This window comes from Bubalus bubalis, chromosome 2 (genome assembly GCF_019923935.1).
Source record: "Bubalus bubalis isolate 160015118507 breed Murrah chromosome 2, NDDB_SH_1, whole genome shotgun sequence".
Lineage (NCBI taxonomy): Eukaryota > Metazoa > Chordata > Mammalia > Artiodactyla > Bovidae > Bubalus > Bubalus bubalis.
The window spans coordinates 47,565,485-47,592,171 of NC_059158.1; the positions used below are offsets into that span (position 1 = coordinate 47,565,485).

Genomic DNA, 26,687 nt, shown 5'->3' on the forward strand with positions numbered 1-26,687 from the left:
GTGCTTTACTCACTGGACTTTCAGACAATGAATTCTATGTTTTTCTAGAGCAGGTCCAACCCTGCTTCATTCAAGAAGTGGAACAACAACGACTCCCAAGATGATGAAAAAACATTCCCTATGCTCTTCCATTTACACTTGTACATTAATACATAATAACCATATTTCAATTATGAACCTCAAAATATGTTTTAATCAATGTCATTTTATTTGCACTGAAAATGAAGAAACAGATGAACTCTGTAAGTTAAATTCAAGCTCACATGCTATCTGCTTTCTATTTATTGCTTTGAAAGTACTGAAGCAACACCCGGTGGAAAAAATAATCCATCCTACTCACAAATCCAGGTATTTCACACGCTGTCTCCCGATTGTTCTGCTCTGGGTCACAGTAGATTCGTAGCTTTTGGACTTCAAACTGGAAACACAAAACCAGCCAAGTTAAAGTTGAGGCCCAAACAAACTGCTTTATAAAAAGCAACTCAGACACACAGAAGCAGTCACTGTAGTCAGCAATAATGTGACACAGACCAAAGCACTTCTCTTTGATAACAATAAAATAAATAACAAAAACATAAAATTTGAATTCTTGACATATAGCATAAAGATGTGATGCAGTGTAACTTCCAAGGAAAACTTTCGTAGCACCAAACACAAATCTCTGGTTTCCTTGGAAAACCCCAGTGGTACTTATGTAGCATCCTTGTATTAAGAGCTCCTCTAGAAAGCATTTCCTGGGCCACTGAAAAGCTTCCCCAGGCTTTCTGTGTTCACCCCACATCTCTCCACAGCCCTGATTGCACAGAAGAGGCTCAAGAAACCATCTTTGGTTTCCAAGATTTAGTTGTTGGCACAGAGAGCTGTGTGATGAGTAAACCCAGCACCTATTACTATTTAAATATTTACTACAATTTGACATTAATACACAGAGACCATAATCATACATCGGAATATGACACCATCTTCTCTTAATAGAAACAGGGTGAGAAAAACATACCTTTTCAAATAAAGGATTTTTCAAGACAGGGCTTGAAATACACACCTCTCAACCCATAATAGATATGCTAGTTTAAAAGAATGCCAAAACAGTCACGGGTTTGCTTATGAAAATCCTGACACACATTACTCTAATTTTATCCTCACAGCTGCAAAGAAATTTTTATAACTGCCACTCACAACTTTAATCATATTATCTTTTCCAAATTCATGATACAATCTATGTTTCTCCTGGGAAATATGAAATTAATGTTTCATAAAAACATAGAATTCTACCATGCACTCAGAAGAACATATTTCTAAGAATTATTTTATTAAGTCTGATTTTTCATTTTCATACATACACACAAACATACAATTTCACTAATGAACTGACCACTTTTTGATTAAGTCCCTTAAAGGAACTAAGTTAAATACAATTAAATGTGATAAATACTATCACTAAAGCTCCATTTTATAGGATGCAAAAAGCAAATCATTTTTACTCACTTGGACAGTTTCTTCTTTCCCAGAGTATTTTCCAATTTGGGTTTGCCCACTGATGAAGATCCCTAACACTGGATGTAATGGCTTGGTTTCAATTTGTTGATCATCAATATACAGAGTTACATCTTGTTCTGTTACTAAAAGACGAATCTGATGCCAGCCTTCATCAAATAATGTCTATAGGAAGGGAATACAGGAGATTCAGATAAATAGCCTGGAGACAAGGATTGAGAAGATGCAAGAAAGGTTTAACAAGGACCTAGAAGAAATAAAAGAGAGTCAATATATAATGAATAATGCAATAAGTGAAATTAAAAACACTCTGGAGGCAACAAATAGTAGAATAACAGAGGCAGAAGATAGGATTAGTGAATTACAAGATAGAATGGTAGAAATAAATGAATCAGAGAGGATAAAAGAAAAACGAATTAAAAGAAATGAGGACAATCTCAGAGACCTCCAGGACAATATTAAACGCTACAACATTCGAATCATAGGGGTCCCAGAAGAAGAAGACAAAAAGAAAGACCATGAGAAAATACTTGAGGAGATAATAGTTGAAAACTTCCCTAAAATGGGGAAGGAAATAATCACCCAAGTCCAAGAAACCCAGAGAGTCCCAAACAGGATAAACCCAAGGCGAAACACCCCAAGACACATAGTAATCAAATTAACAAAGATCAAACACAAAGAACAAATATTAAAAGCAGCAAGGGAAAAACAAAAAATATCACACAAGGGAATACCCATAAGGATAACAGCTGATCTTTCAATAGAAACTCTTCAAGCCAGGAGGGAATGGCAAGACATACTTAAAATGATGAAAGAAAATAACCTACAGCCCAGATTATCGTACCCAGCAAGGATCTCATTCAAATATGAAGGAGAAATCAAAAGCTTTTCAGACAAGCAAAAGCTGAGAGAATTCTGCACCACCAAACCAGCTCTCCAACAAATACTAAAGGATCTTCTTTAGACAGGAAACACAAAAACGGTGTATAAATTCGAACCCAAAACAATAAAGTAAATGGCAACAGGATCATACTTATCAGTAATTACCTTAAACATAAATGGGTTGAATGCCCCAACCAAAAGACAAAGACTGGCTGAATGGATACAAAAACAAGACCCCTACATATGTTGTCTACAAGAGACCCACCTCAAAACAGGGGACACATACAGACTGAAAGTGAAGGGCTGGAAAAAGGTTTTCCATGCAAAGAGGGACCAAAAGAAAGCAGGAGTAGCAATATTCATATCAGATAAAATAGACTTTAAAACAAAGGCTGTGAAAAGAGACAAAGAAGGTCACTACATAATGATCAAAGATCAATCCAAGAAGAAGCTATAACAATTATAAATATATATGCACCCAACATGGGAGCACCGCAGTATGTAAGACAAATGCTAACAACTATGAAAGGGGAAATTAACAATAACACAAGAATAGTGGGAGACTTTAATACCCCACTCACACCTATGGATAGATCAACTAAACAGAAAATTAACAAGGAAACACAAACTTTAAATGATACAATAGACCAGTTATACCTAATTGATATCTATAGGACATTTCACCCCAAAACAATGAATTTCACCTTTTTCTCAAGCGCACATGGAACCTTCTCCAGGATAGATCACATTCTGGGCCATAAATCTAGCCTCGGTAAATTCAAAAAAATAGAAATCATTCCAAGCATCTTTTCTGACCACAATGCAGTAAGATTAGATCTCAATTACAGGAGAAAAACTATTAAAAATTCCAACATATGGAGGCTGAACAACACGCTGCTGAATAACCAACAAATCACAGAAGAAATCAAAAAAGAAATCAAAATTTGCATAAAAACGAATGAAAATGCAAACACAACAACCCCAAACCTGTGGGACACTGTAAAAGCAGTCCTAAGGGGAAAGTTCATAGCAATACAGGCATACCTCAAGAAACAAGAAAAAAGTAAAATAAATAACCTAACTCTACACCTAAAGCAACTAGAAAAGGAAGAAATGAAGAACCCCAGGGTTAGTAGAAGGAAAGAAATCTTAAAAATTAGAGCAGAAATAAATGTAAAAGAAACAAAAGAAACCATAGCAAAAATCAACAAAGCCAAAAGCTGGTTCTTTGAAAGGATAAATAAAATTGACAAACCATTAGCCAGACTCATCAAGAAACAAAGGGAGAAAAATCAAATCAATAAAATTAGAAATGAAAATGGAGAGATCACAACAGACAACACAGAAATACAAAGGATAATAAGAGAGTACTATCAACAATTATATGCCAATAAAATGGACAACGTGGAAGAAATGGACAAATTCTTAGAAAAGTACAACTTTCCAAAACTGGATCAGGAAGAAATAGAAAATCTTAACAGACCCATCACAAGCACGGAAATTGAAACTGTAATCAAAAATCTTCCAGCAAACAAAAGCCCAGGTCCAGACGGCTTCACAGCTGAATTCTACCAAAAATTTAGAGAAGAGCTAACACCTATCCTACTCAAACTCTTCCAGAAAATTGCAGAGGAAGGTAAACTTCCAAACTCATTCTATGAGGCCACCATCACCCTAATACCAAAACCTGACAAAGATGCCACAAAAAAAGAAAACTACAGGCCAATATCACTGATGAACATAGATGCAAAAATCCTTAACAAAATTCTAGCAATCAGAATCCAACAACACATTAAAAAGATCATACACCATGACCAAGTGGGCTTTATCCCAGGGATGCAAGGATTCTTCAATATCCGCAAATCAATCAACGTAATACACCACATTAACAAATTGAAAAATAAAAACCATATGACTATCTCAATAGATGCAGAGAAAGCCTTTGACAAAATTCAACATCCATTTATGATAAAAACTCTCCAGAAAGCAGGAATAGAAGGAACATACCTCAACATAATAAAAGCTATATATGACAAACCCACAGCAAACAGTATCCTCAATGGTGAAAAATTGAAAGCATTTCCTCGAAAGTCAGGAACAAGACAAGGGTGCCCACTTTCACCATTACTATTCAACATAGTTCTGGAAGTTTTGGCCACAGCAATCAGAGCAGAAAAAGAAATAAAAGGAATCCAAATTGGAAAAAAAGAAGTATAACTCTCACTATTTGCAGATGACATGATCCTCTACATAGAAAACCCTAAAGACTCCACCAGAAAATTACTAGAACTAATCAATGAATATAGTAAAGTTGCAGGATATAAAATCAACACACAGAAATCCCTTGCATTCCTATACACTAATAATGAGAAAACAGAAAGAGAAATTAAGGAAACAATTCCATTCACCATTGCAACAAAAAGAATAAAATACTTAGGAATATATCTACCTAAAGAAACTAAAGACCTATATATAGAAAACTATTAAACACTGATGAAAGAAATCAAAGAGGACCCTAATAGATGGAGAAATATACCATGTTCATGGATTGGAAGAATCAATATAGTGAAAATGAGTATACTACCCAAAGCAATTTATAGATTCAATGCAATCCCTATCAAGCTACCAACAGTATTCTTCACAGAGCTAGAACAAATAATTTCACAATTTGTATGGAAATACAAAAAACCTCGAATGGCCAAAGCGATCTTGAGAAAGAAGAATGGAACTGGAGGAATCAACCTGCCTGACTTCAGGCTCTCCTACAAAGCCACAGTCATCAAGACAGTATGGTACTGGCACAAAGACAGAAATATAGATCAATGGAACAAAATAGAAAGCCCAGAGATAAATCCATGCACATATGGACACCTTATCTTTGACAAAGGAGGCAGGAGTATAGAATGGATTAAAGACAATCTCTTTAACAAGTGGTGCTGGGAAAACTGGTCAACCACTTGTAAAAGAATGAAACTAGAGCACTTTCTAACACCATACACAAAAATAAACTCAAAATGGATTAAAGATCTAAACGTAAGACCAGAAACTATAAAACTCCTAGAGGAGAACATAGGCAAAACACTCTCTGACATACATCACAGCAGGATCCTCTATGACCCACCTCCCAGAATATTGGAAATAAAAACAAAAATAAACAAATGGGACCTAATTAAACTTAAAAGCTTCTGCACAACAAAGGAAACTATTAGCAAGGTGAAAAGACAGCCTTCAGAATGGGAGAAAATAATAGCAAATGAAGCAACTGACAAACAACTAATCTCAAAAATATACAAGCAACTCCTACAGCTCAACTCCAGAAAAATAAATGACCCAATCAAAAAATGGGCCAAAGAACTAAATAGACATTTATCCAAAGAAGACATATAGATGGCTAACAAACACATGAAAAGATGCTCAACATCACTCATTATCAGAGAAATGCAAATCAAAACCACTATGAGGTACCATTTCACACCAGTCAGAATGGCTGCGATCCAAAAGTCTACAAGTAATAAATGCTGGAGAGGGTGCAGAGAAAAGGGAACCTTCTTACACTGTTGGTAGGAATGCAAACTAGTACAGCCACTATGGAGAACAGTGTGGAGATTCCTTAAAAAACTGGAAATAGAACTGCCTTATGATCCAGCAATCCCACTGCTGGGCATACACACTGAGGAAACCAGAAGGGAAAGAGACACGTGTACCCCAATGTTCATCGCAGCACTGTTTATAATAGCCAGGACATGGAAGCAACCTAGATGTCCATCAGCAGATGAATGGATAAGAAAGCTGTGGTACATATACACAATGGAGTATTACTCAGCCATTAAAAAGAATACATTTGAATCAGTTCTAATGAGGTGGATGAAACTGGAGCCTATTATACAGAGTGAAGTAAGCCAGAAAGAAAAACACCAATACAGTAATACAGTATACTAATGCATATATATGGAATTTAGAAAGATGGTACAATAACCCTGTGTACGAGACAGCAAAAGAGACACTGATGTATAGAACAGTCTTATGGACTCTGTGGGAGAGGGAGAGGGTGGGAAGATTTGGGAGAATGGCATTGAAACATGTAAAATATCATGTATGAAACGAGTTGCCAGTCCAGGTTCAATGCACGATACTGGATGCTTGGGGCTAGTGCACTGGGACGACCCAGAGGGATGGTATGGGGAGGGAGGAGGGAGGAAGGTTCAGGATGGGGAACACATGTATACCTGTGGCGGATTCATTTTGATATTTGGCAAAACTAATACAATTTTGTAAAGTTTAAAAATAAAATAAAATTAAAAAAAAATTTTCCAGACAGAATAAAAAATAAATAAATAAATAAAATAAAAAACATGCCACAAAAAAAAAAAAGAGAATTCCTAACAATCTTGTATTTGCTTTGTCTCTATTTTTTAGTCATCAACCATAAATCAATACCACACAGATTGGCTGTATCATATTCTAACTCACCCTGACCCGAGCTGGGTCCCAAAGGCCAATACCCACCAATCACTTTATTAATTCCTACATGAGTTTCCGTCACACATTCCGAAGTATCTAGACCAAAGTATTTGTGAAAACAACTCCCTCAAGGTCACAGATAAGTTCCTAAAGTCCAATTCAAGTAGGACTCTCATCCTACATACTTCATGGCATTTTGTATCATGTAACTAGTCCGTTCACTTGGACAGTCTCCCCCAAACCTTCTTCTCCTGATCTCCATGAAATGATATTAATAATATCCTCAGTTTTTAAACCACAGCAAGCACCCTTACCTCCTTCTCCTTACCTCAGTTGCCATACCAGGTAGATGCAAAATTCCAGCCAGGATGTGTTTAAGCACAACTCAGATTCACTTCTCCATTGCCCTTCTCATTGTCATAATTTAGGCTCACAGGTATCTTGCTTTGTTTGAATAATTTTTAAACACATCTCAATCCCTGTCCCTTCCCTCTCCAAGCCAACCTTCTTCCCTCTACTAGAAGTAATCTCATGCCCCCATCTTAATAATTTCTGTATTCCTAGGACCAAGCCCAATTCCAGGAAAGAGTCAAAGGTATTCTTTATGAAAGAAGAGAAAGGAGCAGAGGAGAGAGCTGCTTAGATCCTGACAGGACAGTGATCAAGACTTTTTGATGGAATTCCATCACTGACTGAACGAAATGTAAAACCGTGTGTACAGTTCCCAGGTCCATGTTTACATATACAATACAAGTTTGAACTTATACCTGGCTCACTTTTTGTGTGCATGAGTATCTTATACTCGAAACACAGGGGGCACCACATTCTATGCTCTAAATGAAAACCCTGCACTTTACTACACGTGACTCCTTAGTAATGAACCAAGATTTCCGTGTCCTCTCTCTCCATCAAAATCCTATACATCCTTCAAACCCCATTCCAGAAACCAACTCATTTATGAAGACTTGCCTACATTTCGTATTGAAATCCACTTTTTCTTCCACATTCCAATAACATTTTTCATTTCTATGGGATACCAGAAGCACTGAATATCGCATTAAAAATAAGTTAGTTTAGGTGAGAAACATGCCATATTCATTTGTCACTTCTTACAGAAATCAGCACATCATCTTTAATGAAAATGGCAGACAACAATGTTTTAAATTTATTCTTCTCACCAAATGAAGAAATTGCAAAAAATGCATAGTTCCATGTACAGCCTTTTATATTTCCTAAATTATGTAACATACTATTAGACTGTTATAATAATAATCAAAATGTAATTGCTTTTATCATGATATCTGTATTATGAACACATTTGACTTGGAAAATACACTTTTACTTTTAGTTTATATATTTTATTAAATATATGTTTCTTCAGGGGATATAAACTGTCCCCCTAATAAATGCGAATTCTATGTCATTATCTACCTGTATTTAATGTTCTGATAAATGTGACTTTACTTCAATATCCTGTAGGACATAGCAGTATAAAGCAGACCAATATGGACTTTGAAACTGACCAGACCTAAATTAAATTCCTGATGTCACAACTTAACTAGAACTTAATATCCTTGAACATTTTTTTTTTCTGTAAAATAAGAGCAATAGTGCCTTCCTTGGGTGGTTATTATAATTAAATATTCCTGGCACTTAGAAACAAGCACTGAAAATATGATTTTCCCCACCCCATAATCTCACACAAATTAAGACAGATTTTCACTAAAATTGAGTTGCCATATGATCCACGCCTGGTTATATATCCAGACAATATACTATACTTCAGACAAAACTATACTTCAAAAAGATACATGCATCCCTATGTTCATAGCAGCACTATTTACAATAGCCAAGACATAGAAACAACTTAATTGTTCATCAACAGATGAATGCACAAAGAAGATGTTATATATGTATATGTATGTTTTATATATATAATAGAATGCTACTCAGCCATAAAAAGAATGAAGTAATGCCATCTGCAGCAACATGGGTTAGATGATCATACTAACTGAAGCAAGCCATAAAGAGAAAGACAAACACAGTGTGATATCACTGATATCTGGAATCTAAAATAGGACACAGATGAACTGATTTAAGAAACAGAAACAGGCTCACAGACATAGAGGACAAAACTGTGGCTGGCAAGAAGGAGAGGGTGGGGGTGGAGCATGAGTCTGGGATTAGTAGATGCAGACTGTTACATGTGCAATGGATAAAGAACAAGGTCCTTCCCACTGTACAGCAGAGAGTATTATATTCAATATCCTGTGAGAAACCATAATGGACAAGAATATGAAAAAGAATAACATATACGTATAAGTGAATCATTCTGCTGTACACCAGAAACTAACATAACACTGCAAATCAACTATACTCCAATAATTAAAAAAAATACTAATTTTCTTCCTTTGCTGCTTTTATTCTGTAAGCAAAATTACATTATGAAATCAATATCTTTTCAGTCATGTTAAATTATGGCTCTCCTCTCCCAAAACACGTCAGCTTGATGCTAATTCCCCATGAATACCACAATCATACACAGGCGTCTTTACCTTAACTCGAGGGTCAGCAAAGGTGACCACTTGTGAGCCATTAATGATGCTGGTTGTTGTAAATAATAATGTTTTATCCACTCCGTTTAAGGTAACTGCTATTTGTGGCCTTCCATCAATGGTTAAAATTCTCCATAAATCCCACATTTTCTTGACCTTAAATCTCTGAGTGGAGACAAATACGTATGATGGAGGAAGACCTTCTGGGAAAACATTGCTGGAAAAAGAAGACTGTGTATAAGCTTAAAGAATTCTCAACATGCCTGCAGATTTATCAAGAAAAAACTGTATCAACATACAACATTATGGGGGGATGGGAGAGAGGTTCAAAAGGGAGGGGATATCTGTATACATATAGCTGATTCACTTTATTGTACAACAGAAACTACCACACTGTAAAGCGATTATGTTTCCCTGGTGACTCAAACGGTAAAGAATCTGCCTGAAGTGAGGTAGACCAGGGTTCAATCCCTGGGTAGGGAAGATGCCCTGGATAAGGAATGGCAATCCACCCCAGTATTCTTACCTGAAGAATACCATGGACAGAGGAGACTGGTGGGCTACAGTTCACAGGGTCACAAAGAATTGGACACAACTGAGTAACTAACACACACAAAAATAATAAAATAAAATAGAAAAATACATATAACATTTACCTTGTGAATTCTGATAAATCAACTTTTGATGTTATTTCATATCCTTTAATCTTTGTTGGTGAAAGCTGAACTCTCTTCTTAGCCTTTTTCTTTATACCCAAGCCTAAAAGAATATCAAACCCCTTCTCATCACGTGCTGCCACGGGAATTCGTGTTGGACAGACAGATTCTATGAAGGAAAAGGCATAAAAGTTGATTAATCATGGGTTACTTCAACAAAAAAGAAAATTAAGGGAGGAATAAAGAACGTAGAATTCTAAAATCTCTATATGCACACAAATGTATATAAATATATTTCTGAGAAACGTTTTTGTTTTGTTTTCAGGGTGTTTTTGTTACTTGACAATGGAGTCTTAACTGTCTTCTTTCTCCCTAAAAGGGGATGAAATGTAAGACGAATATTTGTTCATGAACTGTTTTAAGGGCAACACTGCTGAAGTTTACACTTCACTATTGTGACTAAGAAGCATTGGAACACCTGGCCTGCGGTAGAGGCGGGCTGGAGCAGGGTTTCTGCTTCTCATCCAGGATTGTCCGAGAGTCACACACCCTTGGATACTGCTCTTGAACTTCTTGGATCCGGGAGATGAACTCTGATTGCTTTCTTGCTTTCCCAGCATTTGAGAGGTAAGAAAAAACATGTGTGTTGCTCCTTATACTCTTTCCAGTTCTAGCAGTTTATAATCTTACAGTTCAAATGTCGTTGGTTCTCTCACTCTGGAAAAAACTTAACTGTGGGTCTTTTCTGTTCATGGAAATTCTTCAAATGGGCCTATTATCTCATCTATGATTAATCAGATTATATATTCTATTAATCACATTCATAAATGAATAAAGACTTTTTCCTTAAGAAGAGTCATTAAGGTTTGCATTATACAGTCATCTATATAAATTATAAAAATGTGATGTGCTTTTCAATTATCTGGGAAACTAGTGTCTCAAATTATGTGGAAAATTCTGTACAGTTGAAATGCTATTAAGCTGTTATACTGTAGGAATGTTGCAATATTTTCAGATTCTTCCAAGGCCATCATACAATATACACACTGAGCCTGACTGCTTATATTTTATAGAGCAGCTAACAGAATATAAATAGAAGAACCTCCACAAAATGTGCTTTAAGATAATCATTCTCCTGAAAAACATTAAAGAGAGGGAACAGTATCATATTTATCCTATAATAAAAAGTAATGAGATGGATTTTATTAGGTCAATAATACTGTCATGATGTGTAGCATAGAATACTGAAATTAATTAAAGCTTTGTTATAAATAAAATTAGATGTATTCCTGAGACAATATGGATATTTGCATCTTCAGGTCTGAGGATGCTGAGTTGTTTTTTAGCTTGCTTGTTTGTTTCCTTTTTGTTTTTGCTTTGTTTGGCTGCAGTTGTCTGTTTATTTGTTTTGGCCACACAGCACAGCATGCGGGATCTTAGTTGCTGACCAGGGATCAAACTTACGCTCTGGCAGAAGCTTGGTGTCTTAACTACTAGACAGCCAGGGAAGTCCTGGGTTTTTGCTATTTAAATAGCTTTATTGAGGTAAATTGATATACAATAAATCAAACATAAAGTTTACAATCTGATTAGTTTTGACACATGTGTATACCTGTGAAACCATCTCCCCCGACAAAGCAACGAACATGTGCATCAGCCTCAAAAGTTTCCTTACGTTCCCTGCAATCTGTTCCTGACACCATTCACTATCCCGATCCCATCCGCATTCTCAGGCACCACTGATACGTCTTCTGTCACTACAAATAAGTTTGAATTTCATATAATTCTATAGCAATGGAAGCGTATTGTAAGTCCTCTTTCTTGTCTGGCTTCTTTCATGCAGCATGATTATTTTAGATCCACTCTGGCTATTGTTTCAGTAGTTCATTCTTTTTGGATGCTAATTATTGTCCATTGTATGGATATATCACAATTATCTACACGCTTGAGATGGACATTTGTATCATTAATATTAGAAATATTGGAAATAAAATTAAGTTTTGATATAAATAGAATTAGATGTATTCCTGGGAAGGGAAGGGTATTTTCCTCTCAGATGAGAGGTTGCTGAGTTTTGAAGGACCTAATCAATCACATCCTTCTTCCTCTAGGAAGCTTAGCGCTAACTGATGAGAAGATACAGAAACTGTGCAAGCAGAAAGTGCTGGTTAGGGGTGTGAACCACTGAGTCTGATGAGACAGTGAACTGTAATTAACCACCCCTGCCTGGCAGCCCAGCAGGACTAATTCATTCCCCAGCCACCTGAGAAACAGGACTTGCCCCTAAGTTCACATAGGATCCACAGAGAAAATGGAGCTCCAGCTTCACAAACCTGTCCATCCAAAAAGAAAAAGCTAAAGGGACTTTGCCAACATGACCGTCTACTTTTCTCAGATGCCCTTATCTGAAGACGCATTTTCTCATCAGTGGTAAGGAGTCAAAGAAAGTGGAGAAAGGTCAATCTATATACTCATTGCAGCACTGCTTTTAATTCAAAAGAATGAGAACTCCCCAAAAAACTTTGCCTGTACCTAGACAAAAGCCAACTCAAGTGAACTTTGAGCAGAGAAGTGACAAATTAGACTTCACTATTAAACCATCTTTACATTTAGAAATAATCCATGTTCTGACAAATATTAATCTTTTACTACATTACTGAATTAATTTGTCTTTTCACCTCTACTTAAAACTGAGATTTCTTATCATTTAAAAACTCATTTTAATGTAAAATCAAAAACAACTTATCAAAAGAAGAGCTAGTCTACCTGAAGCTCCTCCATATGAAAACACAAGAAGCAGGGAATAAATGTGGTAGAAATGCTGTATTCAGTTCAGTTCAGTTCAGTAACTCAGTCGTGTCCAGCTCTTTGCGACCCCATGAACTGCAACACGCCAGGCCTCCCTGTCCATCACCAACTCCCAGAATTCACTCAGACTCATGTCCATCAAGTCGGTGATGCCATCCAGCCATCTCATCCTCTGTCGTCCCCTTCTCCTCCTGCCCCAATCCCTCCCAGCATCAGAGTCTTTTCCAATGAGTCAACTCTTCGCATGAGGTAGCCAAAGTATTGGAGTTTCAGCTTTAGCATCAGTCCTTCCAATGAACTCCCAGGACTGATCTCCTTCAGAATGGACTGGTTGGATCTCCTTGCAGTCCAAGGGACTCTCAAGAGTCTTATCCAACACCACAGTTCAAAAGCATCAACTCTTAGGCACTCAGCTTTCTTCACAGTCCAACTCTCACATCCATACATGGCCACAGGAAAAACCATAGCCTTGACTAGATGGACCTTTGTTGGCAAAGTAATGTCTCTGCTTTTGAATATGCTATCTAGGTTGGTCATAACTTTCCTTCTAAGGAGTAAATGTCTTTTAATTTCATGGCCGCAATCACCATCTGTAGTGATTTTGGAGCCCAGAAAAATAAAGTCTGACACTGTTTCCACTGTTTCCCCATCTATTTCCCATGAAGTGATGGGACCAGATGCCATGATCTTCGCTTTCTGAACGTTGAGCTTTAAGCCAACTTTTTCACTCTCGTCTTTCACTTTCATCAAGAGGCTTTTTAGTTCCTCTTCACTCTCTGCCATAAGGGTGGTGTCATCTGCATATCTGAGGTTATTGATATTTCTCCTGGCAATCTTGATTCCAGCTTGTGCTTCTTGCAGCCCAGCGTTTCTCATGATGTACTCTGCATAGAAGTTAAATAAGCAGGGTGACAATATACAGCCTTGACGTACTCCTTTTCCTATTTGGAACCAGTCTGTTGTTCCATGTCCAGTTCTAACTGTTGCTTCCTGACCTGCATATAGGTTTCTCAAGAGGCAGGTCAGGTGGTCTGGTATTCCCATCTCTTTCAGAATTTTCCACAGTTGATTGTGATCCACACAGTCAAAGGCTTTGGCATAATCAATAAAGCAGAAATAGATGTTTTTCTGGAACTCTCTTGCTTTTTACATGATCCAGTGGATGTTGGCAATTGGATCTCTGGTTCCTCTGCCTTTTCTAAAACCAGCTTGAACATCTGGAAGTTCACAGTTCACGTATTGCTGAAGCCTGGCTTGGAGAATTTTGAGCATTACTTTAGGCTGTGTTATATAACTGAAATCATAAATCAATAAATTAAATTCTTCCTGTTAGTATGATGCAAGATTTGTTCCTGGCAGGGGGCAGGGTAATACGGAACAACATGAAGACTCATTTCAAATGCATTTGATTTAAAACTGCAAAAGAAAGAACTTTACTTGAAAAGAAAATGTGTTAAATATTATATCATAAGAATATTCAGATTTGAATTGCTCTTTTGATTTTTTTTACGAAAGAGAAGTTATAAGATATTAGACAAAGAGCTCCAACTGAAGATCAGAATCTGAGGTTTAGACCAAAGCCTTCCTCTTAACCTCTCATGAGCCTCTGGCCTCTCATCTGTGAAGTGAGAATAATGTTCTCCTTCACAGGGCTTGTCTGATGATCAGATACATTGATGTATGTGGAAATGCTTCATAACTTCACAATAGCATGCAAGTGTGGGGAATAAAGCAAGTACTGTGCTCATCCTTTTTCTATAATCAAATCTTTTGCACTGTATTCTGTTAATAATCTTCAGGATTGTACAGGAAACAGTGTGGCCCAGTGCATGAAATAAAAAATGTATATCAGTAATCACAATATAGCCATGGCTTCATTAATATCTAGCACATCTCATTAGTGATCATGCATGCTCAGTCGTGTACAGCTCTTTGCAACCATACAGACTGAAGCCCGCCAGGCTCCTCTGTCCATGGGATTTTCCAGCAAGAACACTGCAGTGGGTTGCCATGCCCTCCTCCAGGGGATCTTCCCAAACCAGGGATCTAACCCGTGTCTACTATGCTCCTGCAGTGCAGGCAGATTGTTTACCACTTGAGCCATCAGAGAAGCACTCTCACTAGGGAACATGTATTTAAATAATTACATTTTATTTTTCTTTCGGCTTTCAATTTTTTAATTGTAAAGTGAAGGTAAAATTTATCATTTTGACTATTTTTAAGTGTAAATTCACTACCATTAAGTATATTCAAATGTTGTATAACCACCACCACTATTCAGGGAACCAGAAAAGAAAACAAGGAAAAACCACTAAAGCAGAAGAACTTCAGTTTTCAGAAATACAAACTTTGTACCCACTGGACAATAACTCCTCATGGTTTCTCTCTTCTCAGCCCCTGGTACCCTCATATTTTCTTGAAGGAATAATCTTTCTTCCCTATTTTCTCACCTACCAGAACAATAAAATATCCTCATACACAGGAACTGAAAAGTAAAATGTAGCTAAAATGCTCAAATACAATTTGTACGTTTGCATACACTGGCTATGGGAGACAGGTAAAAGAAAGTTTCTGTATATAAAAAGCTGCTTTCATTGCCAACCAACAATTGTTTCAAAACCTGCCAAGGAAATAAAGGTAAATAACTAACTTCTCTATAGTGTCCTAAAAAGATGTATGTATAAGCATACAACCAATTTCTACTGGAAACTGATAATAAAAATTGGAACTTGGAAGTTATTTTAAGGACCAAGAAAATCAAATGCTAACAGAGTCAGTCAGAGGATAATACCACAACAGCTAAGTTGAACAATCTAGATAAAGCAAGTTAGTTTGAAGAAGTACATCTAGGAGCAAGGACAAAAGAAGAAAAAGAACTCAAGATCTAAGTTCGCAAGTGCAGGAAACTAAACAGTTGTAATTTTAGCCCAATATGTTCAGAGAGTATTCAGGAAAGGAATGCTTTCTGGAGCAAGCATAGATCACTCCAACTTATTTTAAACACTAGGGTGCAGTAATAATTGCTTTCTGTTAAATCTAAGGGCTAAGTAATATGTGATTCAGTCTTATCAAGGTCATAAAAACATGTTCTATTTAAAATCCTACCATAGTCAGGGACAGAAAAACTGTCCATCTTTTGAGTCTGACCAGGACAATTAGATATGTCCAGCTACTCCTTTCTGTGTGTGCATGTCTGACTCTTGGTGACCCCATGGACTATAGCCTGCCAGACTCCTCTGTCCATTTGATTTTCCTGGCAAAAATAGCAGAAGGGGTTGCCATTTCCTCCTTCGAGGTATCTTCTCAACCCAAGAATCAAACCTGTGTCTCCTGCATCTCCTGCATCAGCAGACATATTCTCTACTGCTGAGCCACAGGACTGGAAAAGGTCAGTTTTCATTCCAATCCCAAAGAAAAGCAATGCCAAAGGATACTCAAACTACTGCACAATTGCACTCATCTCACACGCTAGCAAAGTAATGCTCAAAAATTCTCCAACCAGGCTTTAACAGTTCGTGAACCAAGAAATTCCAGATGTTCAAGCTGGATTGAGAAAAGGCAAAGGAAACAGAGATCAAATGGCCAACATCCAATGGATCACTGAAAATGCAAGAGAGTTCCAGAAAAATATCTGCTTCTGCTTCATTGACTATGCCAAAGATTTGTGTGGATCACAACAAACTGTGGAAAATTCTTGAAGAGACGAGAATACAAGACCACCTGACCTGCCTCCTGATAAATCTGTATGCAGGTCAGGAAGCAACAGTTAGAACTGGACATGGGACAACAGACTGGTTCCAAATCGATAAAGGAGTATGTCAAGGTTGTATATTGTCACCCTGTTTATTTGACTTCTATGCAGAGTACGTCATGAGAAATGCTGGACTGGAAGAAGCACAAGCTGGAATCAAGATTGCCAGGAGAAATATCAGTAACCTCAGATATGCAGATAACACCACCCTTATGACAGAAAGCAAAGAGGAATTAAAGAGACTCTTGATGAAAGTGAGAGTGAAAAGGTTGGCTTAAAACTCAACATTTAGAAAACTAAGATCATGGCATCTGGTCCCATCACTTCATGGTAAATAGATGAGGAAACAGTGACAGACTTTATTTTGGGGGGCTCCAAAATCACTGCAGATGGTGATTGCAGCCATGAAATTAAAAGATGCTTGTTCCTTGGAAGAAGAGCTAATGACCAAGCTAGACAGCATATTAAAAAGCAGAGACATTACTTTGTCAACAAAAGTCTGTCTAGTCAAAGCTATGGTTTTTCCAGTAGTCATGTATGGATGTGAGATTTGGATTATAAAGAAAGCTGAGCACCGAAAAATTGATGCTTTTGAACTGTGGTGTTGGAGAAGACTCTTGAGAGTTCCTTGGACTGCAAGGAGGTCCAACCAGTCCATCCTAAAGGAAATCACTCCTGAATATTCATTGGAAGGACTGATGCTGAAGGTGAAACTCCAATACTTTGGCCACATGAGGCAAAGAACTGACTCATTGGAAAAGACCCTGAGACCCTGATGCTAGGAAAGATTGAAGGCAGGAGGAGAAGAGGATGACAGAGGATGAGATGGTTGGATGGCATCACCAACTCAATGGACATGAGTTTGAGCAAGCTCCAGGAGTTGGTGATGGACAGGGAGGCCTGGTGTGCTGCAATCCATGGGGTTGCAAAGAGTTGGACACGACTTAGTGACTGAACTGAACTGAGCCTCCAGGGAAGCCAGATGTTAACAAGATGTGGGATTATCATACTAATTAATAATGAACACATTTTTCCAGATCTCAACTAGCCTAGTTTATAAGTGCCTATTCAATCCAATTCTACTTGTTAGATTGTTTGTAAGCCACCCCTCTGCAGAAGTCACATATTTTATTGATAACTGGGGAAATTTATGTGGAGATTTGCAGTCAGAGACTGAAAGAAATTTTACTGATCCAGATCCAATAGTCCAGTAAAATATAGTTGTCTATGATGCCCCGGTGTACAGCTCAGATCTATGCAAGCCAGCTCCTTTAAACTTTCCTGAACTGAACTTGCCCTTAATGGTAAGGCACGTGTGAGTATAGGAGTCACTGGCACACATTCCTCAATGACATTCAATGGCAATTTAATAATTTGCCTTTCTGAATGTCTGTTATATCATCAGGGGCTTTAGTATCATGCAATGTACAAGTCATAGAAAAGGTGCCACATCCACCATGGTTTCAGTTTCAATTTAGTACTAAGACTGTAATAACTTAGATTCCATCTCATCATATTGGAAATACAATAAAATAGCAATAGCAAATCCTAAATAAATTATCCAAGCAGAAGTCCATTTACCAAAGCCCAGAGTCACAAAATTTCTTTTCTCATGACAGATTAAATGATCTCATCCTTTTAACCAGCAAGCAATCCTACTGTCTTGAAATATAGATTGATTTAAAGTCAACAATACTTCATCAGAGGAAGATGTCTGCCAAACACATGACTGACAGACAGTGGGACCTAGTAAGCATAGATTTTTATAAGACTCCTTTCAGTGGTGAGTCAACGGAACCAATAAACTCCAATTAGCCTTAAGTACAACTTGTGCACAACCCAGAAAAGTAAAAATCTTTTTCACCAGTGAGTAGTCCCACTAACATAGAATGTATTATTTTTCAACAATAAGAAAAATATAAGGAACGGAAATCCATCCTTGGCTTGGAAAATAAAGGGTAATTACAAACATAACTCATCTGGTTTTGTCAGTTTTCATTTTAAAAGCATTGATTATGTGATGAAATGTTAAGCTATTCCTTTCTCTGATTGAATACTAGAGATGGAGAAAGGTAGTGCATTTTACCTTTATGCAAATCCAGATAATAGTCTTTATCCCATTCCTATAACTCATTGTTTACTCCTTTTTTTTCATTTTTAACTTAAATGAGAAGAACTTTTGTTAAATATTAGTTATGCATCATTTTAACATGCTAACTCTACTGTTTATTTAACAGACATCCAGTCATCTTAACATGTCTCTCTGTTGCTCTAGCCTCTAGCATGCTGATAATAATCTGCATACAATGTGGTCTCTTTGCTCTCACACTGATAGGGCTGACCTCTGTGACCAACAGGAAAGACACTGCTGTCTCTCTGGCTCTCTTGGATGACTTTCTCTGGGGGAAGCCAAGTGGTCATGTTGCAGGGATACTCAAATAGTTCCTTGGAGATGTTTACCTGCCCAGGAACTGAGACCTCCTGCCAGCAGCAGCACGGACTCGCCAACCTTGTGAGTCACCTTAGAAGCAGGCTTCCAGCGCCAGTCAAGCCTTCAGCTGACTGCCGCCCCAACTGATATCTTGATTGCATTCCTTGAGAGAACCTGAGTCAGGATCACCCAGCCCAGCTTTGCCCATGTTCCTGATCCACAGAAACTGTATGAGATAATAAATGCTATTACTATTGAATCCAAATACAAGATAAAATGAATGAAACAAAATGAAAATAAGGCCTCTATTACCAAAGTTGGAGTCAGTCAATTAGCCTAAGGTCATATTTAGAAAGAGTGATATTGATCACGTCAAGAACCAAATTCAGATCTGGTTCTGACTCCAGAGATTAGGCTAGATCATCATATATATTCACATGGCCTCAGGTTTATAGAAAGAACTATCAAGTGCTTTACTTTACTATACATTGCATTGTGCTTACTGAATTTTTTAAACTTTTTTATTAAGATACAACCTACATTCAGTAAAATGCCTTGATCTACTCTATGAATTATACTATGACGTACTTATCTCTTTTCCTGTGAGCAATCATTTGAGTTGTTTTCAGTTTGGGGCTACTTTAAATAAAGCTGCTATGAAGATTCTTGAATAGTCTTTTGGGGAACATATGAACTTATTTCTCACAGCTAAATATTAATATCTAGAAGTAGAACTGCTGTTTCATAAGATAGCAGTATGCTGCTGCTGCTGCTGAGTCACTTCAGTCGTGTCCGATTCTGTGCGACCCCATAGACGGCAGCCCACCAGGCTCCCCCGTCCCTGGGATTCTCCAGGCAAGAACACTGGAGTGGGTTGCCATTTCCTTCTCCAATGCATGAAAGTGAAAAGTGAAAGTGAAGTCGCTCAGTTGTGTCCGGCCCTCAGTGACCCCACGGACTGCAGCCTACCAGGCTCCTGCATCCATGGGATTTTCCAGGCAAGAGTACTGGAGTGGGGTGCCATTGCCTTCTCCAGATAGCAGTATGCTTTGCCCTAAAAGATAACATCAAAGACTTTTCCAAAGTGAATGTATAATATTCACTCCTATGGGCATGCCAATGGTCATTTAAAAGGATGTTATAATAATAAAATATGTCATTAAGTGATATGTATTATATAAATAACATTTTAGAGAAAAAATGGGAGAGTGAGCTACTTATATAAGCTTTAAACATTCCTAAGAAAGTTATTCTGAATATTTTCTATTTCTCTCTTTGCTAGAAATAATGAACTGAACGTACACAGCTGCATTTAGATCCAATCATAAACCCTACCATACCATAGTCATCTTACTTTTTCAAATTTAATACTCATCATGCGAAGAATTGACTCATTGGAAAAGACTCTGATGCTGGGAGGGATTGGGGGCAGGAGGAGAAGGGGACGACAGAGAATGAGATGGCTGGATGGCATCACTGACTCAATGGACGTGAGTCTGAGTGAACTCCGGGAGTTGGTGATGGACAGGGAGGCCTGGCGTGCTGCAATTCATGGGGTCGCAAAGAGTCGGGCACGACTGAGTGACTGATCTGATCTGATTGGTTTTCACATGAAATATAAACACATCATATTTCTTTATTAGACACATAGCTCTAGTCTCCCTAATTAAATGAATGGAAAATCCGTATTTTTGCATATACTACAAGCCCTTGACAATGTAGATTGTCACCAATTCAGATTATACTTAAATTCTTTTAATCTACAGATAGAAAACAAAATGATTCCCCTGAATATTCATTGAGGTTTTATGAAATATTACCCCTCATCAAATCCCATCTGCCAAACTTTACTCCAGCTCTGACCTCTCATTTTCCTGTGCCCCATCTCTGTGGTTAAGAATTCAAGCACATATATACCAATAGTGGAGAGGCAGAGGGAAGGAAATGAGCTCCATGTGAGGGCAGAGAAATTAATCACATCCTTGTTATGAAATCATGTAATCATGAAATCCTATCTCCAAAAGCAACTCAGTTGTCCTGGCCATGGCTCCTGATATGTGTATCTTGACCTTTTGTGGCTTCCATTGAAATGCAAGTTAAACAAAGTAGGGGAGAGGAGCATTGCAGGCCATTATTAGTAAGTATTATGCCTTGAATTAGATAATCAAAGTATACAGCAATTTGAAAGCAAAGAGTCATCCAAAATGTGAATAATTCCAACAAGAGGAAAAGAAATTCAGAAGTCCTGAACATCATTCCAAATTAAAGTACACCATGGTAGAAAGCACTGGAAGGAAAAAAAGCCCCAGTGCTTTTTGGGATGAAAGACACCAAAGTTCCACTTAGGGAAGCCAGCTCTCTTTCTTACTCCCCTCTAACCTCTCTAAGAACATATGGCTACATTTACACAGCTAATTGCCTTCTGACTTCTGGTCCGTTGAGTCCACACCATATACTCTTTTAAGAAACAGATACATTTCCTGCTTCATCCAAGAATCATGATGGTGGAAAAAGGAATGGTAAGAATACACAGGCTGTTTCCAGGTTCTGCTCTTTTAACTGTCTTCTGTGCACAGGTGAGTTCAGCTCACCTGAATCAAAATATGGGTCCTGAAACAAAGTCCTTCAAGACACAAGCTATTGGAAGCCCTTGTAGATACTTAAGGATGGTACCTCCCAAAGCACAAGGGGAAATCACTTTCTTTTCCCTCCTCATTCTATTGCATCAGGCCATGCTTAGCTGACTCATAACAACAAAAGAATGATGTCAGCAAGACAGCAGAATAGAAAGTCACGACAACCATTCCCTAACTGAAATGCTGATTTAACAATGATCTATGGGCCAAAATATCTTTATGAACATTCCATATTCAAGTCAGGAAGTTGAAGTTCCCCAGATGAGCACAAAAATAAGAATAACATCTTGAAGTAGGCAATAAGAGTGATTTCACCCTGGCCACATCAGTTCCCTCTCCAGGATGACACAAATAAGTGCCAAGAGAGATGCCCTTGCTTATAATGACTCCCCAGTGAGGAAGAAAGAAAAAATGGAGCATGCATCTAATGCTCCAGCTTTCAGAGAGACTGGAGAGATGGAGAGACTGGTTTCTGTCTTGACTCATTTGCAGCCCTGATGGAGCCTGAATCAATTGAATGCCTGGGGACTGCAGAAAACAAATAAGAGTGTGAGGGTGGCTTGTTGTGACATGACTCTGCATGGTGAGAAGACACACGACTTGAAGCTTCTCCCGCAGGAAGAGAAAAGAGTGGAGATGTATCCAGCATCCCAGCTTTTCAAAGGGCTGCCTGAGGGAATGATATTGGTCTCACCTAACTAATGATGCTGACAAGGAACCAGCACACCTGGACACGTAGTGACCACTAAGAACAAGGAAAAGGGGGGAAATGTGTAAAACTAGAGGACTTGAAGTGTTACAGGAAGATACCAAATGGAGTGAAAGATTATTAGTTTCTGAAAAAGAAACTTGTCTCACTAATTAACAAATTTCTTACACAATCCCAAAGAAATCACTTCCCTCCAAAAATGGTTTCAAAATCTCTAGCCAGGCTGATTGCTAACGGACTTCCACTGGGCAAAGCCTGTTGGTAAAGACTGGTAAAAGTGATTGCTTTTTCAAATGTGTGAATCTCAAGACAAAACTATGAGATATATGACTTAATCAAAGGACCATAATAACTCTCCAGATACTGACCCTGAAGAAACAGAAGTATGTTATCTGACAAAGAGTTTAAAATAACCATCATGAGATGCTTTATGAGCTCAAGAACATGACACATGAACAAAATGAGAATAGCAATAAAAAGAAAATATAAAGGAGAACCAAACAGAAATTTTGGAGCAGAAAAACACAATAATTGAACCAGAAAACTGACTAGGGGGGTTAAAAGTCAGCCTTGATCAAGTAGAAGAAAGTATCAGTAGACTTGAAGACAGGTCCTTTGAAATTATCCAGGTAGAGGATCAAAAATTTTAAAGAATGACAAAAATTGAAGAAAGCCTAAATGACTCATGCCCACCATCTAGTAGACCAATATATAGACTATAGGAGTTGCAGAAAAAGAAGAGATAAAGAAGCAGAGCTTATTTAAATAAATAATAGCCAAAAAATTCTCAAATCTAGGAAAGGAAGCAGACATCCAGATATTCAAGAACTGAAAGAAATCCACATCCAGACACATTATAATCAAATTTTCAAAAACAAGGATAAAGAGAGAACTTTAAAATCACTAACAGAAAAGCAATTCATTCTGTACAGGGTACCCCATAATCCAATCACCAGATTTCTGAGTAGAAATATTGCAGGCCACAAAGGAATGGGATGCTGTATTCAAAGTGTTCAAAGAAAAAAACTGCCAACCAAAAATAACATACCTGGCAAACCTGTCATTCAAACTAGAAAGAAAAATAAATACTTTTCTAGATTAAGAAAAAGCTCATCACCACTAGGCCTACCTAACAAGAAATACTAGGGAGGTCCTTCAAATTGAAAGGATATTAAGCAGTAATACGAAAGCACTGGCAAGTATAGAATTTGCTGGTAAAGGTAAATATAGAGACATATTCAGAATTCTGTAACACTATAACATTGGTATTTAAATCACTTTTAATTCTGATATAGAAAACTGTGAAAATATATTAATGGATACACAGTATAAGATGATATAATTTTTGGCATCATTAAAAAGTGTACAGGGCAGGGAGGAGCTAAGATGGTGGAGGAATAGGACGGGGAGAGCACTTTCTCCCTCACAAATTCATCAAAAGAACATTTAAATGCCGAGTAAATTCCACAAAACAACTTCTGAAAGCCGGCAGAGGACATCAGGCACCCAGAAAAGCAGCCCATTGTCTTCGAAAGGAGGTAGGAAAAAATATAAAAGACAAAAAAAGAGACAAAAGAGGGAGGGATGGAGCTCCATCCCAGGAAGGGAGTCTTAAAAAGAGAGAAGTTTCCAAACACCAGGAAACTTTCTCACTGCCAAATCTGTGCTGAGCCTTGGAAGCACAAAGGGCAACATAACAGGGAGGAAAAATAAATAAACAATTAAAACCCACAGATTACAAGCCCAACGGTAACTCCCCCAGTGGAGAAGCAACGCAGACGCCTGCACCTGCCACTAGCAAGAGGGGGCTGGGCAGGGAGGCGCGGGCTGCATTGCCTAGAGTAAGGATCTGGCCTGAATGCCCCAAGCGCTATCTGAGCGAACTAACTTGGGCTAGCAAACCAGACTGTGGGATAAATACCACACGAAAAGCCAGCCCTAAACTAAGACACCGCCGGGCCCATGCACAGAACAAAGGACTGAACAGAGATAGCTGGCTGCAGACCATCCCCCTCCAGTGACAGGCAGCCAGAGCTGGAAGGGGGCAATCGCAGCCCCAGAGAGACATTATCTACAAAACTGTAAGCAGGCTTCTTTGCTAACTAAAACTTCTTGGGGTTCTGGATGGTCAACATCTGCCTGAGAAGGTGCACTGGTTGTACACCCAGAAAACCGAGCGGCGGGGAGGCGATAAGTCTCAGCGACCACGCTCACCAAACACCTCATCACCTGAGCAGCTCGGACCTGGGAAGGGCACAAAACGCAGGCCCAACTGAGTCTGCGCCTCTGAAGACTACCCGAGTGCCTGAACCTGAGTGGCTTAGACCTGGCAGGTGCATGCAGCCCAGGGCCAGCCTCGGATGGTTCCCAGCAGAGCAACCTAGAGCCTGAGCAGTGTGGGCAGGGAGGGTACACACGCCGTGAGTGGGGGCAGGCCCAGTGTGGCTGAGGCACTGTGAGCACACGCCAGTGTTATTTGTTTGCAGCGTCCCTCCCTCCCCACAGCACCACTGAACAAGTGAGCCTAAAAAAAAAAAAAAAAGTGTCCACCACCACCCCCTTTGTGTCAGGATGGAAATTAGACACTGAAGAGACCAGCAAACAGAAGAAGCTAAAATAGAGGGAACCGCCTTGGAAGGGACAGGTGCAATACAGTAAAACCCTGTCGTTAGTACCAACTACATAGGAAGGGGCCTATAGATCTTGAGAAATATAAGCCGGACCAAGGAACTAGCTGAAAATGAACTGACCCCACAAAACCCAAAACACCACCAGAGAAAGTCCTAGATATATTTTTACGATCATTCTTTCTTTCTTTTTTTTTTTAAATTTTTAAAAAAAATTTTAAGTCCTCTATTATTCCTTTAATTTTCACTTTTATAACCTACTAGAGCCAGACGTCCTGGAATGTGAAGTCAAGTGGGCCTTAGAAAGCATCACTATGAACAAAGCTAGTGGAGGTGATAGAATTCCAGTTGAACTATTTCAAATCCTGAAAGATGATGCTGTGAAAGTGCTACACTCAATATGCCAGCAAATTTGGAAAACTCAGCAGTGGCCACAGGACTGGAAAAGGTCAGTTTTCATTCCAATCCCAAAGAAAGGCAATGCCAAAGAATGCTCAAACTACCGCACAATTGCACTCATCTCACACACTAGTAAAGTCATGCTTAAAATTCTCCAAGCCAGGCTTCAGCAATATGTGAACCGTGAACTTCCCGATGTTCAAGCTGGTTTTAGAAAAGGCAGAGGAACCAGAGATCCAATTGCCAACATCCGCTGGATCATGGAAAAAGCAAGAGAGTTCCAGAAAAACATCTATTTCTGCTGTATTGACTATGCCAAAGCCTTTGACTGTGTGGATCACAATCAACTGTGGAAAATTCTGAAAGAGATGGGAATACCAGACCACCTGATCTGCCTCTTGAGAAATTTGTATGCAGGTCAGGAAGCAACAGTTAGAACTGGACATGGAACAACAGACTGGTTCCAAATAGGAAAAGGAGTACGTCAAGGCTGTATATTGTCACCCTGCTTATTTAACTTCTATGCAGAGTACATCATGAGAAACGCTGGACTGGAAGAAACACAAGCTGGAATCAAGGTTGCCGGGAGAAATATCAATAACCTCAGATATGCAGATGACACCATCCTTATGGCAGAAAGTGAAGAGGAACTCAAAAGCCTCTTGATGAAAGTGAAAGTGGAGAGTGAAAAAGTTGGCTTAAAACTCAACATTCAGAAAATGAAGATCATGGCATCTAGCCCCATCACTTCATGGGAAATAGATGGGGAAACAGTGGAAACAGTGTCAGACTTTATTTTTCTGGGCTCCAAAATCACTGCAGATGGTGACTGCAGCCATGAAATTAAAAGACTCTTACTCCTTGGAAGGAAAGTTACGACCAACCTAGTTAGCATATTCAAAAGCAGAGACATTACTTTGCCAACAAAGGTTTGTCTAGTCAAGGCTATGGTTTTTCCTGTGGTCATGTATGGATGTGAGAGTTGGACTGTGAAGAAGGCTGGGTGCCGAAGAATTGATGCTTTTGAACTGTGGTGTTGGAGAAGACTCTTGAGAGTCCCTTGCACTGCAAGGAGATCCAACCAGTCCATTCTGAAGGAGATCAGCCCTGGGATTTCTTTGGAAGGAATGATGCTAAAGCTGAAACTCCAGTACTTTGGCCACCTGATGCGAAGAGTTGACTCATTGGAAAAGACTCTGATGCTGGGAGGGATTGGGGGCAAGAAGAGAAGGGGACAACAGAGGATGAGATGGCTGGATGGCATCACTGACTCGATGG

At 38.6% G+C, this 26,687-nt stretch overlaps 1 protein-coding gene across 2 annotated transcripts in view; it reads right to left on the bottom strand.

The window, feature by feature from the left end:
- COL21A1 (collagen type XXI alpha 1 chain) overlaps positions 1–26,687 on the bottom strand; it is a 236,239-nt gene that overhangs the window by 122,481 nt on the left and 87,071 nt on the right. For both annotated transcript variants that reach the window (XM_044931869.2, XM_025272314.3), the window contains exons 4-7: positions 10,049–10,217; positions 9,393–9,609; positions 1,486–1,659; positions 341–418 (exon numbers count right to left, since the gene is read on the bottom strand). In XM_044931869.2, the coding sequence (XP_044787804.1) occupies positions 341–418; positions 1,486–1,659; positions 9,393–9,609; positions 10,049–10,217 (638 nt within the window). The remainder of the gene's footprint in view (positions 1–340; positions 419–1,485; positions 1,660–9,392; positions 9,610–10,048; positions 10,218–26,687) is intronic.